This window comes from Stigmatopora nigra, chromosome 3 (assembly GCF_051989575.1).
Source record: "Stigmatopora nigra isolate UIUO_SnigA chromosome 3, RoL_Snig_1.1, whole genome shotgun sequence".
Classification (NCBI taxonomy): domain Eukaryota; kingdom Metazoa; phylum Chordata; class Actinopteri; order Syngnathiformes; family Syngnathidae; genus Stigmatopora; species Stigmatopora nigra.
Window position 1 is genome coordinate 18393611 of NC_135510.1, and position 17598 is coordinate 18411208.

Sequence of the window (17598 nt, forward strand, 5' to 3'; positions counted from 1 at the left end):
ACGACTTATATGCGAGAAAATATTCCCCACCCCCTTTTCAAAGTTGTCCCGCCTCCTCCCTCTCCAGAAAATATTACTTATCCAGAATCCAGATCCATATTTGGTGCAGAAGAAAGGAGGCGGAGACTCTGCCATCCTGATGAAGAATGCTACCTTTTCCTGGAAGAAACCAAACCCACGGAACCTCGACAACGGGCCCGAAATCGGAACTGAACCGTCTCAGGGTGACGATTCCAACTTTGTGGCCACTTTACGGAATATTTCCTTGACGCTCCCCAAAGGCCAGTTGCTGGGCATTTGCGGAAATGTCGGCAGTGGGAAGACTTCGCTCATTTCCAGCATTTTAGAGCAAGTGAGTTGCCCCGCCCACATTCAGTGTGAGACCTGCCAATCAAACTTTACCACGCCCTGTCTTGTAGATGCACCTCCTCCAAGGCTCCATTACGGCGGATGGTACCTTTGCATACGTTTCCCAGCAGGCCTGGATTTTCCACGGAACTGTTCGGGAAAACATCTTGATGGGGAACCCGATGGACCAGGACAGGTAAGTAATACACGACACCAAAAACATGGCTTACCTTGGTGCTCGGACTTTTGGTCGCCGGTCAAATTGTGACAGAGAGTTTACTGTTGAAAGCAGCTCTCAAAAGTATATTCATGAGAGACAGTTTAATATCTAAGAGAGAGAGTTTAATGTCTAAGTACTGTTTAATATAAAGTACTGTTGAAACCAGTAGATATTTAGATATTAAACTCTCATGAATATAATTTTGAGAGCTGGTTTCAACAGTACTTAGATATTAAACAGTACTTAGAAATTAAACAGTACTTAGAAATTTTACAGCACTTAGATATTAAACAGTACTTAGATATTAAACAGTACTTAGATATTAAACAGTATACTTAGATATTAAACAGTACTTAGATACTAAACAGTACTTAGATATTAAACAGTATACCTAGATATTAAACAGTACTTAGATACTAAACAGTACTTAAATATTAAACAGTACTTAGATATCAAGCAGTACTTAGATATCAAGCAGTACATAGATATCAAATAGTACTTAGATATTAAACAATACTTAGATATTAAACAGTACTTAGATATTAAACAGTACTTAGATTTCAAGCAGTACTTAGATATCAAGCAGTACTTAGATATTAAACAGTACTTAGATATTAAACAGTACTTAGATATTAAACAGTACTTCGATATTAAACAGTACTTCGACATTAAACACTACTTAGATATTATACAGTACTTAGATATTAAACAGAACAAAGGGACCAAAAGACCGGCGACCAAACGTCCAGTCACAACTTAACCCTGAATGAAACCCACGTTTCTTCGTACAGGTACGAAAGCGTTTTGGATGCTTGCAGTCTCCGAGCCGACCTGAAAATCCTGCCACACGCCGACCACACGGAGGTGGGAACAAATCCCACGCAACGTGGCGACCATTCGGCTCGCCATTGAGTTTTCCTAACCACATTTTTGTGTCTTGGACGTGGTCAGATCGGCGAACGTGGCTTGAATCTGTCCGGTGGTCAGAAGCAGAGAATCAGCTTGGCCCGGGCCGTCTATTCCAACAAGGAGATCTTCCTATTGGACGACCCGCTTTCGGCAGTGGACGCCCACGTGGGGAAGCACATTTTTGAAGAGTGCATCAAGCGCCGGCTACGAGGAAAGTCCATCATCCTGGTCACCCACCAGCTACAGGTACTCATTGATTAGCAACAACATAACAAGTTGTTAAAATACTGTATTTTCTCGCATATTAGCCGCCCTTAATTGCCTTAAAATGGTTGAATTTGACAATTTCCCTCGTATAAGCCGCATCTTGATTGACAATTTTCACCTCCATATTCATGGTTTTAATAGGGAGTACAAATGTTTTACTTTGAAGGGGAAAATCTTAAGAAAAATCATCGTACATGGTATTTCTGAGATACTGTATAAATCAATTGGTGGATTATACTTTATTGGGGTCAATGTCATTAAGTTAGATTTTAAAAAGGAAGTCAGGTGACCAGTACAAGCAGGAAGTTTGTCCATAGTGGTCTAGTTTGTCATCCTTAGGTAAGATGGCGGCACCCTGAGTAAGCACAAGTGAGTTTTTTCACGTTATATGCAAAATACGCTTTATTTTTTTTCTTGAATTTCATTCATAGACGTCATAATTAACTTTGTTTAGCGTTTTATTTGTTTATCTTTTCTCTATTTTGAAATAAATGACAGTATCAGCCGGATTTCAAGCATGTTAAGTCTAATTTATGCGCATATAAGCCGTACCTTAGATTCAGTCATCATTTTATGACTGACAAATACAGCGTTTATGCCAGAAAATACGGTATTTTGACTTTTAAATTATGAGTATGCCTCTCAAGGAATAACATTTTAGAAAAATTAATTGTTCCAGTCCCTCTCTGTAAAAAAGCTTACCTGCTATTGGGTCTACTTTGAAAACTTTCCATACTATTATTATTATACGTAATAATATGTATTATACGTACATTATTTGAATGCACGGTCCGTGATTATTTTGGTTTTGGTTTTAAAACTCTTCCTTGCCAGTATCTGGAATTCTGCGACGACATCCTGGTGCTGGAGAACGGCCAAGTTCTGGAGTCGGGGAACCACCAGGCGCTGATTATGGCGGACGGACGTTACGCTCAACTCATCAAAGGATACAAGGCGGAGCAAGCCAAGGTCAGACCGGATTCCATTGATGGTAAAATAATGATAACGTAGAAGCGTCAATCACTCGCTCTTGTGTACAGTCGGAGAAAAAAGAAGAGGTGGCGCCGTCTGAGAAGGAAATGGAGGCGGAGCGGCGAGAACGGGCAAATAGTGGGGTCATCAACCCAGGTTACTGCAACCACAACACCACTAAAATTAATTGTTGTCTAACAAAATTAATCCAGATTCTTCATTCACATCCATTAAATACAGTCATACCTCTACTTACGAAATTAATTGGTGACAAAACTTTTTGCGTAACTTGAAAATTTCGTAAGTAGAGGTGTACTTTATATGTAAAGTCAGTCATTCGTTCCATAGTCCTCACATAAACACTTTTAAAATTGGTCAATATGTCCCAAAATGTGAGAAACACTCAAAAATGAGAGAAAATTCTAAGAAAAAATATTGATTTAATTTACTTAAAATGAATAGCAAGCATAATGTGGCCCGCACCGAAATAAAAAAAGGGATTAGGAAATGCATTTACTTTTTGGGGGATTTCAGAACTTGTATCTCAAGTCACTCATTTGCATATCAAAAAATTGTCACCTGAAAATTTCGTACCGAGAAGCTGCCATTTTTTTACAGGGGTACAATACTGATTATTTTGTCTCTTTTTCACGATACTCGGACGTTTCGTCTCCCGGACGTTTGGTTGCCGGATGTTTTATGGTGACAGAGAGTTCACTGTGGAAATCAGCTCTCAAAATTATATTCCCCGGGCGACCAAACGTCCGGCGACCAATCGTCCAGGCCACCAAAACGTCCGGGCCACCAAACGTCCGGGCCACCAAACGTCCGGGCCACCAAACGTCCGGGCCACCAAACGTCCGGGCCACCAAACGTCCGGGCGACCACAAAAACATCCAATCACTTTTTTTCCACAGCTTTCGAAGTCACCGATGACGAAGAAGTGGGAGGAGGAATAAGCGGCCAACAAAGTCAGTTTATTATTATCGTAAGAAACCCAAAAAACAAATATACCTCTCCATATAACACTTTCTATTATTATCCAGTTTCTCAGATGATCACAGCCGTCAAGGGTGGCGAGCAGCTGGTCAGCGAGGAGACGTACACAGAGGGTGCCGTGTCCTGGAGGACTTATACGCAGTACTGCAAGGCGGCCGGAGGTTGGAAACTCCCAAACCCATAAACAATTGAGTTATTGCTGAGTTATTGGTTTTATATTTTCAGGTTACTTCATCACATCCCTCAACTTCCTCAACGTGGTCTTGATGATCGGCTCCACGGCTTTCTGCAACTGGTGGCTCAGCTATTGGCTGGGCCAAGGCAGTGGGGTGAGGACATAAAATATACCCGTCAATCAATTATTATTATTAATGGTTGCAATTCCCCTTATTAAGCGATTCATAAAAAATACATACAAATGCAATCTGGCACATATTTACTCACATTGGGTTTTTGACTTAATATGACTTTGTATGCACTGAATTTAAGATTCTGTAGATGTCGTTATATGACGCCGACAGCTTGATTGTCTTGGTACATTGCTTGCTGACGCGCTATATTTATAAGATTCAAAATGCATGGGAATATTATTAATTGACGATGAGGTTTTTTCTACAACCAGTGACCGAGATGATCTGGATTAGAGCCAAAATGGGTAAAACCAGATCAGTTTTACAAAAAAACACTTAAAAAATTTCTGGACAAAAGTTATTAGACAGCGTATACGATTTGAAATGATCCAAAAATGGGGAAAAAACGTAAACATTTTTGACGAAAATTCTTTAAAAACACTTGATTACTCAAAAATTGCTTTTTTAAATAATGTAATTAGGGGGCCCGGTGGACTTGTGGTTGTCACGTCTGCCTCACAGTTTTGGGGTCGAGGGTTCGATCTCAACTGGCTCCTTACTGGGTACTCCAGTTTTCTCCAAACCCCAAAAACATGCATGCTAAGCTAATTAACCTCTCTAAATTGCCCCTAAATATGATTAAAGCCCAATTAATCTCAATATAATGAGTGGTTAGCGCGAGGGGCTCACATTTATAGGGTCGTGGGTTCGATCCCAGGTCAGTCCACAGTATTAACCCTTTTTCCCCGGTTTCCTCCCACATCCCACAAAAAATATCTATGCTAAGCTAAACTATCCCCTCCTGCCTTGTGATTGGCCGATCACCCATTCAGGACGGCCCCCTTCCCTCGCCCCTACTTATCCTGGATAAGCTCCAGCACCCCCTTGAAAGAAAATGAATGAATGAATCTATGACATTGGGCTAGGTCCATTGGAGCAACGGAACCACGTCAAACCCGGGCGACATCTCCAAGAACCCAGACCTGCACTTTTACCAGCTGATCTACGGCCTGACGTTGGTGGTCATGGTGGTCCTGGCCGTGGTCAAATGCTTCTTCTACACTCACGTCACCCTGCGCGCCGCATGCCGCTTCCACGACGCCATGGTGGACAAGGTACGTGACTTTTTGCGTCCTTTTCGTCCTTACGTAGATAACCCGAACTGATTTTTTTGTCCTGCCGCCAGATCGTTGCCAGTCCCATGAGTTTTTTCGACACCACGCCCACGGGTCGGATCCTGAACCGCTTCTCCAAAGACCAGGAAGAGCTGGATAGCGTCCTCCCACTACACATGGACCCCTTCCTGCAATTCGCCCTGCTGGTGACCTGCACCGTGGTCATCATCTCGGCCGTTTTCCCGCCCATGCTGGTCGCCGTGCTCGTCATGGGGATTTTGTTTACCCTCATGCTCTTGTAAGTTACTTCCACTTGGGTTTGTTGCTCGGACGTTTGGTCGCCGGTCTTTTGGTGACAGAGAGTTTACTGTTGAAGCCAGCTCTCAAAATTATATTCATCAGAGAGAGTTTGATATCTAAGAGAGTAGTTTAGTATCTAAGTACTGTCTAATATCTAAGTACTGTCTAATATCTAAGTACTGTCTAATATCTAAGTACTGTCTAATATCTAAGTACTGTCTAATATCTAAGTACTGTCTAATATCTAAGTACTGTCTAATATCTAAGTACTGTCTAATATCTAAGTACTTTTTAATGTGTAAGTACTTTTTAATATGTAAGTACTGTTTAGTATCTAAGTACTGTTTAGTATCTAAGTACTGTTTGATATCTAAGTACAGTTTAATATCTAAGTACTGTTTAATATGTGAGTACTTTTTTAATATCTGAGTACTGTAATATCCAAGTACTGTTGAAACCAGCTCTCCAAATTTTATTCATGAGAGTTTAATATCTAAATATCTCCTGTTTTCAACAGTACTTAGATATTAAACAGTACTGAGATATCAAACAGTATTTAGATATTAAACAGTACTTAGATATTAGACAGTACTTAGATATTAGACAGTATTTAGATATTAAACAGTTCTTAGATATTAAACAGTACTTAGATATTGAACAGTACTTAGATATTAAACAGTACTTGGATATTAAACAGTACTTAGATAATAAAAATCACTTAGAAATTAAACAGTACTTAGATATTAAACGCTCTCTCATGGATATAATTTTGAGAGCTGGTATCAACAGTAAACTCTCTTTCACCATTTGATCAGGGGACCAAAAGACCGGCGACCAAACGTCCGAGCACCGAGAAGTTACAGTACGTTTTTTTAAAATTATTATTATAATTATTATTATTTTTTATTTTTTGTATCCTGCAGCATGTTCCAAAGAAGCATCCGCTTGATGAAGAGGATGGAGAACATCAGCCGCTCTCCTTGCATCTCCCTGACTACGTCCACCCTGCAGGGCCTCAGCACCATCCACGCTTACAACATGCGAGACAGCCACATCAAGCTGTGAGAACACATTTACCACCACCACCAACCCACACAAAAAATTCATTCGGACTCATTCATTCATTGATTTTTATGAAGCGCTTTATCCTTACTAGGCTATATCTAAGTACTGTTTAATATCCAAGTACTGTTTAATATCCAAGTACTGTTTAATTTCTAGGTACTTTTTATTATCTAAGTTCTGATTAGTATCGAAGTACTGTTTAATATCAAAGTACTGTTTAATATCGAAGTACAGTTTAATATCGAAGTACTGTTTAGTATGGAAGTACTGATTAATATTGAAGACCAGTTAAATATCGAAGTACTGTTTAATATCAAAGTACTGATATATATCGAAGTCCTGATATATATCGAAGTACTGTTTAGTATCGAAGTACTGTTTAATGTCGAAGTACTGATTAGTATCGAAGTACTGATTAGTATCAAAGTACTGATTAGTATCAAAGTACTGTTTAGTATCGAAGTACTGTTTAATATCGAAGTACTGTTTAATATCGAAGTACTGATATATATCGAAGTACTGTTTAATATCGAAGTACTGATATATATCGAAGTACTGTTTAGTATCGAAGTACTGTTTAATATCGAAGTACTGTTTAATATCGAAGTACTGTTTAATATCAAAGTACAAATTAGTATCAAAGTACTGTTTAGTATCGATGTACTGCTTAATATCGAAGTACTGTTTAATATCGAAGTACTGTTTAGTATCGAAATACTGTTTAATATCGAAGTACTGTCTAATATCGAAATACTATCTATTATCGAAGTACTGTTTAATATCGAAATACTATCTATTATCGAAGTACTGTTTAATATCGAAGTACTGATTAATATCGAAGTACTGTTGAAACCAGCTTTCAAAATTATATTAATGAGAGAGTTTAATATCTATGTACTGTTTTCAACAGTATGTACTTAGTAATCAAAGGCTCCCTATCACATGTAACTCATCTTGTCAATCTTTGGCTTTGCTGTAGGTTCAAATCCCTGAACGACATCAACTCCAACCACTACCTACTCTTCAACGCCGGCACTCGTTGGCTAGCCTTCAGGCTGGACTTCATGGCGGCCACCTTGACCTTGTTCGTGTCCCTCTTTGTGGTTCTCAGTAGCAACGAGGACATCGTCCCCTCCTTGAAAGGCTTAGCTTTATCCTACACCATTCAGGTCAGTTTTAAAAATTCTCAAGGTCTATTTCAAGAACTTTTGTGGCTTTCCCATGCGCTAACGTAGCCATTTGCAGCTAACGGGGATGCTACAGTACGTCGTGAGGCAAGCCACGGAGGTCGAGGCCAGGTTCAACTCCGTGGAGAGACTCCAAGAGTACATCACGGTCTCTAACAGAACCCGTAACCGTCGAACCACTGCGTAATGGCGGTCTAAAATCCAAAATTTTCTGATCAGGGCTGCAAATCGGAAGCCGCCAGACACATAGAAGACGCCCGCATTCCCAAAAACTGGCCAACAGGGGGCTCTATCGACTTCAGGGACTACAAGATGAAATACCGGGAGAATACGCCGGTTGTCCTGGATGGACTGACGTTCCTCATCCGAGCTGGAGAGAAGCTCGGCATTGTGGGAAGGACGGGTTCCGGTAAGGGTTTTACTGACTTCCTCAGTTGCTGTCAAGGTTTAGCCAAGGGCCGGACCAGTAAACTCATTGCAAAATGACATAGAACTAACAATAAGCCCACTTTTTTCCTTTGTATTAGTCACTAATACTAATAATTAGTTCAAAGAATGAGTAAATTATCAAAATGTTTATTTAAAAAAATCCTTTTACATTATAAACAATATATTATGAACAAGAGAATAACATAAGAACATAAATAAATGTCAATTCATGTTGTCTGCACCTACTAAAACACTGCGCGCCCCTAGCGGATAATACAAGAACTACACATTTTAAAGAAAATTCATATTTTTTTATACAATGCAGCTTTCTTCCCCGGGCCGTACCAAACCACCAGACGGGACGGATCTGGCCCGAGGGCCGTATGTTTGACACCCCTGGTTTAGACCAAGGGTGCTAAACTCGGGTTGGTTCGCGGGCCGTGGTAACGTCAACTCCATTTTCGATATATTTAGATTTTTTTAATATAAATGGATTAAAATAACTGGATTAAAAGCCCTGAATATTCCGTTTTTTTATAGATTTTAAAAAATGTTTGAGTTTTTTTGTATATATTTTTAGTTTTGCAAAATTATTTTTGTGCTAAAAACACAGAAAAAATGATTAAAAATGACAATAATTTTTAGATTTTTTTAAATAAATGGATTAAAATAACTGGATCAAAATCCCTGAATATTCTGTTTTTTTATAGATCTAAAACAATGTTTATTTGAGCTTTTTTTGTATATATTTTTAGATTTTACAAGATGATTTTTGAACTAAAAACACAGAAAAAAGGCCCGCGGGCCATATGTTTGACACCCCTCTGGTTTAGCCAATAGGGAATGACTCTGTCTCCGTTTAGGTAAGTCGTCCCTGGGGGTGGCGCTCTTCCGGCTGGTGGAACCCACCGAGGGAAGCATCTTCATTGACGGAGTGGATATTTCCGCCATTGGTCTACGAGATCTACGTGGGAAACTGTCCATCATCCCGCAGGATCCTGTGCTATTTATCGGCACTGTTAGGTAATCTAGTGGTTGTGGTTGGGTGTGGGGGACTGCCATTGGCTGAGGACTATCTTTTGTCCATGTCCACAGATACAACTTGGACCCTTTCAATAGCTACAGTGATGAGGAAATATGGGCAGCTCTGGAGAGAACTTATGTCAAGGACTCGGTGAGTAGGATTGACTCAAAACTATCCATATGGGAATATTTGTATTATACATCACTTTAGAACAGTTATGGGCAAACTACGGCCCGCGGGCCACATAGGGCCGGCTAGGCTTTTTAATCCGGCCCGTCGACGTTGTCCAAATATGTTTTTTTTTCTCCAAGATGGCGCCGTCATGCGAAAGCCAGTGGCAGTAGCTGTGTCCACTCTTATTTGTTTTTCATATTTTACAGCCCCTCTATCTTTTTTAAATGACATTTTAATATTTTTTAATACATTACTTTTTACTTTGTACTTTATACTTTTTACTTTACTTTGTACTTTATACTTTTTACTCTACTTTGTTCTTTATACTTGTTACTTTACTTTGTACTTAATACTTTTTACTTTACTTTGTACTTTATACTTTTTACTATGTACTTTATACTTATTAATTTTTACATTTACTCTGTACTTTATACTTTTTACTTTACTTTATACTTTATATTTTTTACTTTACTTTGTACTTTATACTTTTTACTTTACTTCGTACTTAATACTTTTGACTTTACTTTGTAATTTATACTTTTGACTTTACTTTATACTTTTGACTTTACTTCGTACTTTATACTTTTTATTTTAATGATGAGTGATGAGTATGTTAATAGTTTAGTCCTTTTTTCTGTTTGTTTCATATATACTGTTAACGGATGCACTTTTTTATATGTATCCTATCTTGTGCTGACCCCGCTTATCTGTCACATTTTTAAAGTCGATGTGACCCCTGTCACATTTTTTTATTTCAAAAGGAAAAAAATATATTTTTTAAAATTATATTCAATATTAAACTAGAAAAAGGAACATATGTATATATTTATTTTTAGATTTTACAACATGATTTTTGAACTAAAAACACAAAAAATGACAATTATTGATTCAAAAGGGAAAAAAATCAGGAAATTTAATATCCATCTATGCTTTTCATTTTAATTTGATTTTAAAACAAAAAGTCACTCATTTACTTTACCGGGCCGCACAAAATGATTCAGCGGGCCAAATTTAGCCCGCGGGCCGCCACTTTGACACCAGTGGCCTATTTTTTATTCCCACCAAAAACACACTTCATTTTTACAGATCTCCAAACTGGAAGGTCAACTTCAGGCACCAGTGTTTGAGAATGGAGAAAACTTCTCAGTCGGCGAGCGACAGCTGATGTGCCTGGCGAGGGCGCTGTTGCGAAACTCCAAGGTTGGTACAAAACCACATGGTTTATGGACATTGTCCACATAATAACCAAAAAACACCCACACAGATCATTCTTTTGGACGAGGCCACGGCGTCCATCGACTCCGAGACCGACGCCCTGATCCAGACCACCATCCGTGATGCCTTCAAGGACTGCACTGTGCTCACAATTGCCCACCGTATCAACACCGTCATGCACGCCGACCGCATTTTGGTCATGGACGACGGAAAAGTAAGACCTAATAAACCTTATCCATGCCGGGAATTTGTCAAATAACTCCAAAATGTTACTCCCAACCTGCAGGTGGCAGAACTGGGCGATCCAGATGCATTGGCGAGGAAGTCCGGTTCGCTGTTTTCCTCGCTGTTGTCAGCCGCCAACACCGTAAGCGCTCGGGAGCCACAGTAACGTTGAATGTTGCACGGCCATCTTATTCAAGTGTGTATTTAAACGCCGTTATTTATTGAATTAGGACAGATTTTCAAATCGTTTCGAGATTTTGATTCTCATTTGTGGCCATGCTCACCTTTTGATGAATAGGCAGTTTTCTTTTATGACCTAATTTGTCAAAAGATATTAGATTTGGTCCTCCTCTTGTGTGACCGTCATCAATTCCTGTCTGCGTATTTAAATCCTGTGTTTTTTGTGTGTCTGTATTCAAGTATTTTCTGTCTTTATTATGTCGTCCTTTGTTGACGTGTGTACCTGATTTTTGTCCTTCCCAGTTTCTATTTTGTTATTTTTTTTAAAGTTTTATCTTTTGTTTTTTTATTTTATTAAAACCCTAAGTTTGTGCATCAGCACTCCTTTTTTGTCTGTGTCATGCTCCTGGGTTCTGCTCTGATCCTGACAGAGTACTTGCACATGTGAAGGACTAAATTATTAACATACTTATCAGTAAAATAGAAAGGAATGTATTAAGAAATATTAAAATGTCATATAAAAAAGATAGAGGGCCTGTAAAACACCAAAAACAAAGAGTGAAGGGCGCCATCTTGCAGAAAAAAAAACATTTGGACAACATTGGACGGCCGGATTAAAATTTTCAACGGACCACTTGTGGCCTGCGGGCCGTAGTTTGCCAATTCCGGGATAGGGTCTTTTCAGGATCGAAATTGGTCACCACTACAGTAAAAACACAGAAGGTAAAACATACAATCACGCGGACTCGACACAAGGAAACGCACCCTAAAAAAACTAAACTTGAAACTAACATTTTTCAGAGGCACCACAGAAAGAAACGGATAACAACTTGTTAACAATTCAGCGGACTAACGGAGACGACAGCGGTGTGGGCGGGGCTTGCAAGCCGAACAGTGAACTTCGTCGGGCGGGGAGGAGTCAGCCTGAGGGCGGTGGAGGAGCGAGTCACCTCCCTTCTTTCGTCTTCTCAGGCTCTCATCTCCTTGATTGAAAGCAGCCGGCGGTGAGAAAATTTCACTTTTTTGTGCCTCGTTTTTGGAATGTGCCGTTCCAGGAACACCAAGTTTAACTCACAATCTACTCCATGAGAAAGGTATTGTAAACTGTAAAATGTTAATTACTTTTCCGAATATTACCATGTGTATTTTTTTTGACAGATAATGAAATTAGCAGTGCTGAAATGTCAAATTTGGCAACCCCTATCGGACCATTTTTTAAACTCATGGCAACACACTAAAGAATAGTGCAATGGGGTAAGTTACCTTAATTATTTCTTCTAGTCAAGATGGACTGTGCATATTATTGCTCAATATTTAGTTTTAACTCTTATCTAGTGAGCAAATTTTATTCAAAATAAAAATGTTAGTTTTGTGGTAAAATAACCATGCGATTTTAAAATGTTGCAACCAAAAATTAGTTTACTTATAAGTTATTAAATACACCACAACGTGATTCAAGATTTGAAAGTTTATTTATTGATTTGTTACAAAAAGTCTTGACGGTCCAACAACCTGAAACAAAAAAAATAATCTCCATTAGTAAATGAAATAACCAAAAATGTAATATTTATTAAGGTAATCGGAATTTCAGTCCCATATCCGCAAGAGTAATCCTATTAAGGAAAATGAAGCTCATCATCAATTCCCCCACAAAAAAAACTATATAAAATTAAATGTACATACCTAACAAGTGTCCGTCCTTGCCAATGCTATAAGACAAAAGACAAAAAAAACATTAAAACCAAACATTAACACGAGTACTCTATTCAATCTATCGGACAGTAGAGTGGCTGTCGCTGCCATATGACGTCAGAACAGTCAAAGACCGCCCCTTATGTTCTCGCATGTCATTGGAGGACACAAACTACACAAGCTAGGTCCTTTACAATAACATGCATACAATAAAATATAATTATTTGACATTTACCTTAATCCTACTTGACGTTTTTCACCCTATAAGAAATTTTTTTGTAATTAGATCGTTTTATTTACAAAAACAAACAGGAAATTACGAGTAACAATGGCTCAGTTCTGGTTATGTCAGTCACAGTTCTCAGTGAGGGCAAGTTTGTCATCACTGCCAAGTTAAAAAATTGAATAAAATATTTTAATCTCTATTTTTTAGAGTCAGGTTTTTAGAGTGTGTTCAATTTTGATGCTCCTGTTGGGTAGTATTGTTGGATGTTAAAGCTTACCTCAGATGTATAGGCATGTGACCATCCAGAGTTGTTTCGATCTAAAAGAAAATATACATGTTTAGATTGTTTTATTTACTAATACAAACGGGAAATTATGATTAATATGGCTCAGTTCTGGTTGTCTCAGTCACAGATCTCAGTGAGGGCAAGTTTGTCATCAATGCCAAGTTAAAAAAAAATAAAATAAAATATTTTAATCTCCATCTTTAAGGGTCAGGTTTTTGGATTGTGTTCGATTTTGATGCTCCTGTTGTGTAGTAGTGTTGGAAGTTAAAACTTACCTCAGATTTATGGGCACGTGACCATCCAAAGTTGTTTGATCTAAATTCTAAACAAGAAAAATGTGATTAGATTGTTGTATTTACTAATACAAACATGAAATTACGATTAATATGGCTCAGTTCTGGTTGTCTCAGTCACAGATCTCAGTGAGGGCAAGTTTGTCATCACTGCCAAGTTAAAAAAAATCGAACAAAATATTCATTTTTCAAGGGTCAGGTTTTCTGATTTTGTTCAATTTTGATGCTCCTGCGTATTGTCGAGAGTTAAAGCTTACCTCAGATTTTTGGGCATTTGACCATCCAGAGTTGTTTCGATCTAAAAAAAATAAATAGTATTTTTGATTAGATGGTTTTATTTACTAATACTAACAGGAAATATCGAGTAACAATGGCTCAGTTCTGGTTGTCAGTCATAGTTCTCAGTGAGGGCAAGTTTGTCATCACTGCCAAGTTAAAATAAAATATCTTTCTCTATTTTTAAGGGTCAGGGTTTTAGATTATGTTCCAATTTTGATGCTCCTGCTTTGTAGTATTGATGGAAGTTGAAATTTACCTCGGATTTATAGGCACGTGACCATCCACAGTTGTTTGATCTAAATTCTAAACAAAAAAAATATGATTAGATGGTTGTATTAACTAATATAAACATGAAATTAAGATTAATATGGCTCAGTTCTGGTTGTCTCAGTCATAGTTCTCAGTGAGGGCAAGTTTGTCATCACTGCCAAGTTAAAAAAAATCGAACAAAATATTTTAATCTCTATCTTTAAGGGTCAGGGTTTTAGATTTGTTCGATTTTGATGCTCCTGCTTTATAGTATTGTTGGAATATAAGACTTACCTTAGATTTATAGGCGTGTGACCCTCCACAGTTGTTTGATCTAAATTCTAAACAAAAAAAAATTGTAATTAGATGGTTTTATTTACTAATACAAACAGGAAATTATGATTAATATGGCTCAGTTCTGGTTGTGTCAGTCATAGTACTCAGTGAGGGCAAGTTTGTCATCAATGCCAAGTTAAAAAAAAATATCTTTCTCTATTTTTAAGGGTCAGGGTTTTAGAATGTGTTCCGATTTTGTTGCTCCTGCTTTATACTATTGTTGGAAGATAAGACTTACCTCAGATTTATTGGAATCTGACAGTCCAGTTGTTTGATCTAAATTCTAAAGAAAAAAAAATGTGATTAGGTGGTTGTATTTACTAATATAAACGGGAAATTTCGATTAATATGGCTCAGTTCTGGTAGTCTCAGTCATAGTTCTCAGTGAGGGCAAGTTTGTCATCACTGCCAAGTTAAAAAAAAAAATGGAACAAAATATTTTAATCTCTATTTTTAAGGGTCAGGTTTTCTGACTTTGTTCAATTTTGATGCTCCTGCTGTGTAGTATTGTTGGAAGTTAAAACTTACCTCGGATTTATAGGCACGTGACCATCCAGAGTTGTTTAATTTAAATTCTAAACAAAACAAAAAATTGTGATTAGATGGTTTTATTTACCAATACAAACAGAAAATATCGAGTAACAATGGCTCAGTTCTGGTCGTCTCAGTCACAGTTCTCAGTGAGGGCAAGTTTGTCATCATTGCCAAGTTAAAAAAAATTAAAATATTGTAATCTCTATCTTTAAGGGTCAAGGTTTTAGATTCTGTTCGATTCTGATGCTCCTGCTGTGTAGTATTGTTGGAATTAAAGGCTTACCTCAGATTTATTGGCATCTGACAGTCCAGTGGTTTGATCTAAATTCTAAACCAAAAAAATGTGATTAGATGGTTGTATTTACTAATACAAACATGAAATTACGAGTAACAATGGCTCAGTTCTGGTTGTGTCAGTCATAGTTCTCAGTGAGGGCAAGTTTGTCATCAATGCCAAGTTAAAAAATAAAAAATATTTTAATCTCAATCTTTAAGGGTCAGGTTTTTGGATAGTGTTCGATTTTGATGCTCCTGCTTTTTAGTTTTGTTGGAATTTAAGACTTACCTTAGATTTATAGGCATGTGACCCTCCAGTTGTTTGATCTAAATTCTAAACAAAAAAATTGTAATTAGATGGTTTTATTTACTAATACAAACAGGAAATTATGATTAATATGGCTCAGTTCTGGTTGTGTCAGTCATAGTACTCAGTGAGGGCAAGTTTGTCATCACTGCCAAGTTAAAAAAAAAAAAAAATCGAACAAAATATTTTAAACTCTATCTTTAAGGGTCAGGGTTTTAGATTCTGTTCGATTTTCATGCTCCTGCTGTGTATTATTGTTGGAATTAAAGGCTTACCTCAGATTTACTGGCATCTGACTATCCAGAGTTGTTTGATATAGATTCTAAACGGAAAAAAAAGTGATTAGATGGTTTTATTTACCAATACAAACAGGAAATTTTGATTAATATGGCTCAGTTCTGGTTGTCTCAGTCATAGTTCTCAGTGAGGGCAAGTTTGTCATCAATGCCAAGTTAAAAAAAGAGAACAAAATATTTTAATCTCTATCTTTAAGGGTCAGGGTTTTAGATTGTGTTCGATTTTGATGCTCCTGCTTTATACTATTGTTGGAAGATAAGACTTACCTCAGATTTATTGGCATCTGACAGTCCACAGATGTTTGATCTAAGGAAAAACAAACAAACAAAGTCGTTGGGCTTTAAGGGATTGATATTAAAAGTGTCCATCACCCTTATTGTTGCTACAGCAGTTATTTTGTGAACTGTGCAGCGACCGTCGGTGATTTTTTTCATTTTGGCTTCCTATTGACCATTAGATGCCACTAAAAGAGCAACAACGGCTTCGATGGAGCCTAATAATTGGATAATTAAATAAAATGTAAAAAAAATACATAAAAATACATCGTTGAAACGACTCTTATTTTGAAACTTCCGCCCCGCCCCACAAGATCTGCACGAATGTAACTTGACTTAAGCCCCGATTGTTATTTTGAATTAAATTGCAATATTTAATAATATTGTCGCCTTAGTACATGAACAATGAAACATAAGGATATTTGCACACGACCACGTGATGAGATAAGGCCCATGTGAGGTTAGCTTAGCCTTTAGCGGTGGAAATATGACATTTTATTCCCCAAAATCGGAATCCTTGCAGTTCTGTCAAACTTGGTAAATCGTTCTTAAAGTAAAAAAAAAATGCAATTTGAATAAATTGTTCAACTTACAGGTTTGTTTAGGTCAGCTGGGAAGGCCTTTGTTCGGTTAACTGTGGGAGAAAGAGAGAGAACTGCAGTAGCATGTCGGCTTTATAAAGACATTTGACGTCACGCGAAGGGTGTTCCCTTCTCCCGTTGCATTGTGGGAAACTTATTTAAAAATGGCTAGCCCATGAACGGAAAAGTCCAACTTGATTTAAATATATACGATTACTATATTAAGATGTATTTGTATTCATTCGCAAGATAATAATAATAATAAATAATTAAATATAAAGAAACCACAACATAACCTTAAGAAAACTACGGCCCGCGGGCCACATGCGGCCCGCGAGGCGTTTTAATCCGGCCCACCGACGTTGTCCAAATTTTTATTTTATTTTTTACTTTTTCCCCAAGATGGCGCTGTCACGCGGAAGCCAGTGGCAGTAGCTTTGTCCACTCTTATTTGTTTTTTTGTGTTTTACAGCACTTCTGAAAGCACATCAGACCGTCGCTTTTATTTTTCGCCACTGGAGGGCAGCACAATAGTAACAAGACGCAGCCAATGACTGCCGTGAACGACAATAGACGTTTTTCCCCTTTTAAACCTGTAGTGAAAATGTATGTGCAAATTTAAGCGAATATGATGAAACACTAAAACGGGAATCGTTCATTTTTGACACTCTACATGACTCACCAACGCTGTGGTTTTGCATTAGTGTCGAAAGGAAACGACGAACCACATCCTGCACAACCGCAACCGTTTAAAGTCCACGAATATGTCATTTTACTTCTAAATATAAAGTACTAAAAACATTTAATACTTCCATGGGCGTTATTTAATCCCATTTATTGCATTTGGATTAGAAAACTATCTTTTTTACGAGGGATATCCGAACGGAACTACCTCAAGGCAAAGACTTCAAAATAAAACACTCAACGTTGGGAGGCGTGACACCACAGTACCGTTTTTCGTTCAAAGACAATCATACGTCGCTTATAA

The 17598-nt window shown here is 37.8% G+C and overlaps 1 protein-coding gene, 1 long non-coding RNA gene and 1 other non-coding gene across 5 annotated transcripts in view; 1 reads left to right on the plus strand and 2 right to left on the minus strand.

Moving 5' to 3' along the window:
- LOC144194525 (ATP-binding cassette sub-family C member 12-like) overlaps positions 1–11360 on the plus strand; it is a 20261-nt gene extending 8901 nt beyond the window's left edge. Inside the window, exons 11-30 of the mRNA XM_077713647.1 lie at positions 68–352; positions 420–544; positions 1360–1432; positions 1520–1723; positions 2579–2713; positions 2785–2872; positions 3634–3687; positions 3763–3876; positions 3941–4044; positions 4992–5180; positions 5252–5478; positions 6404–6541; positions 7525–7714; positions 7791–7880; positions 7952–8141; positions 9025–9184; positions 9257–9335; positions 10446–10559; positions 10624–10788; positions 10861–11360. Coding sequence (XP_077569773.1) covers positions 68–352; positions 420–544; positions 1360–1432; positions 1520–1723; positions 2579–2713; positions 2785–2872; positions 3634–3687; positions 3763–3876; positions 3941–4044; positions 4992–5180; positions 5252–5478; positions 6404–6541; positions 7525–7714; positions 7791–7880; positions 7952–8141; positions 9025–9184; positions 9257–9335; positions 10446–10559; positions 10624–10788; positions 10861–10965 — 2829 coding nt within the window. The 3' untranslated portion in view covers positions 10966–11360. The remainder of the gene's footprint in view (positions 1–67; positions 353–419; positions 545–1359; positions 1433–1519; positions 1724–2578; positions 2714–2784; positions 2873–3633; positions 3688–3762; positions 3877–3940; positions 4045–4991; positions 5181–5251; positions 5479–6403; positions 6542–7524; positions 7715–7790; positions 7881–7951; positions 8142–9024; positions 9185–9256; positions 9336–10445; positions 10560–10623; positions 10789–10860) is intronic.
- A 1813-nt stretch (positions 11361–13173) lies between these two features.
- Positions 13174–16707, minus strand: LOC144194312 (uncharacterized). Of its 3 annotated transcripts, none has more exons than XR_013325861.1 (7): positions 16623–16707; positions 16021–16060; positions 15733–15779; positions 15440–15484; positions 15158–15202; positions 14869–14915; positions 14329–14345 (listed from the first exon to the last, which is right to left on the minus strand). It is a non-coding gene; the product is annotated as an uncharacterized LOC144194312 (long non-coding RNA). The 3 variants fall into 3 exon arrangements; XR_013325860.1 differs by lacking the exon at positions 14329–14345 and adding an exon at positions 14361–14623; XR_013325862.1 differs by lacking the exons at positions 14329–14345; positions 14869–14915 and adding an exon at positions 13174–13215.
- Positions 16113–16252, minus strand: LOC144194858 (small nucleolar RNA SNORA16B/SNORA16A family). The gene has a single exon (XR_013326009.1). It is a non-coding gene; the product is annotated as a small nucleolar RNA SNORA16B/SNORA16A family (small nucleolar RNA).
- Positions 16708–17598: the final 891 nt, after the last annotated feature.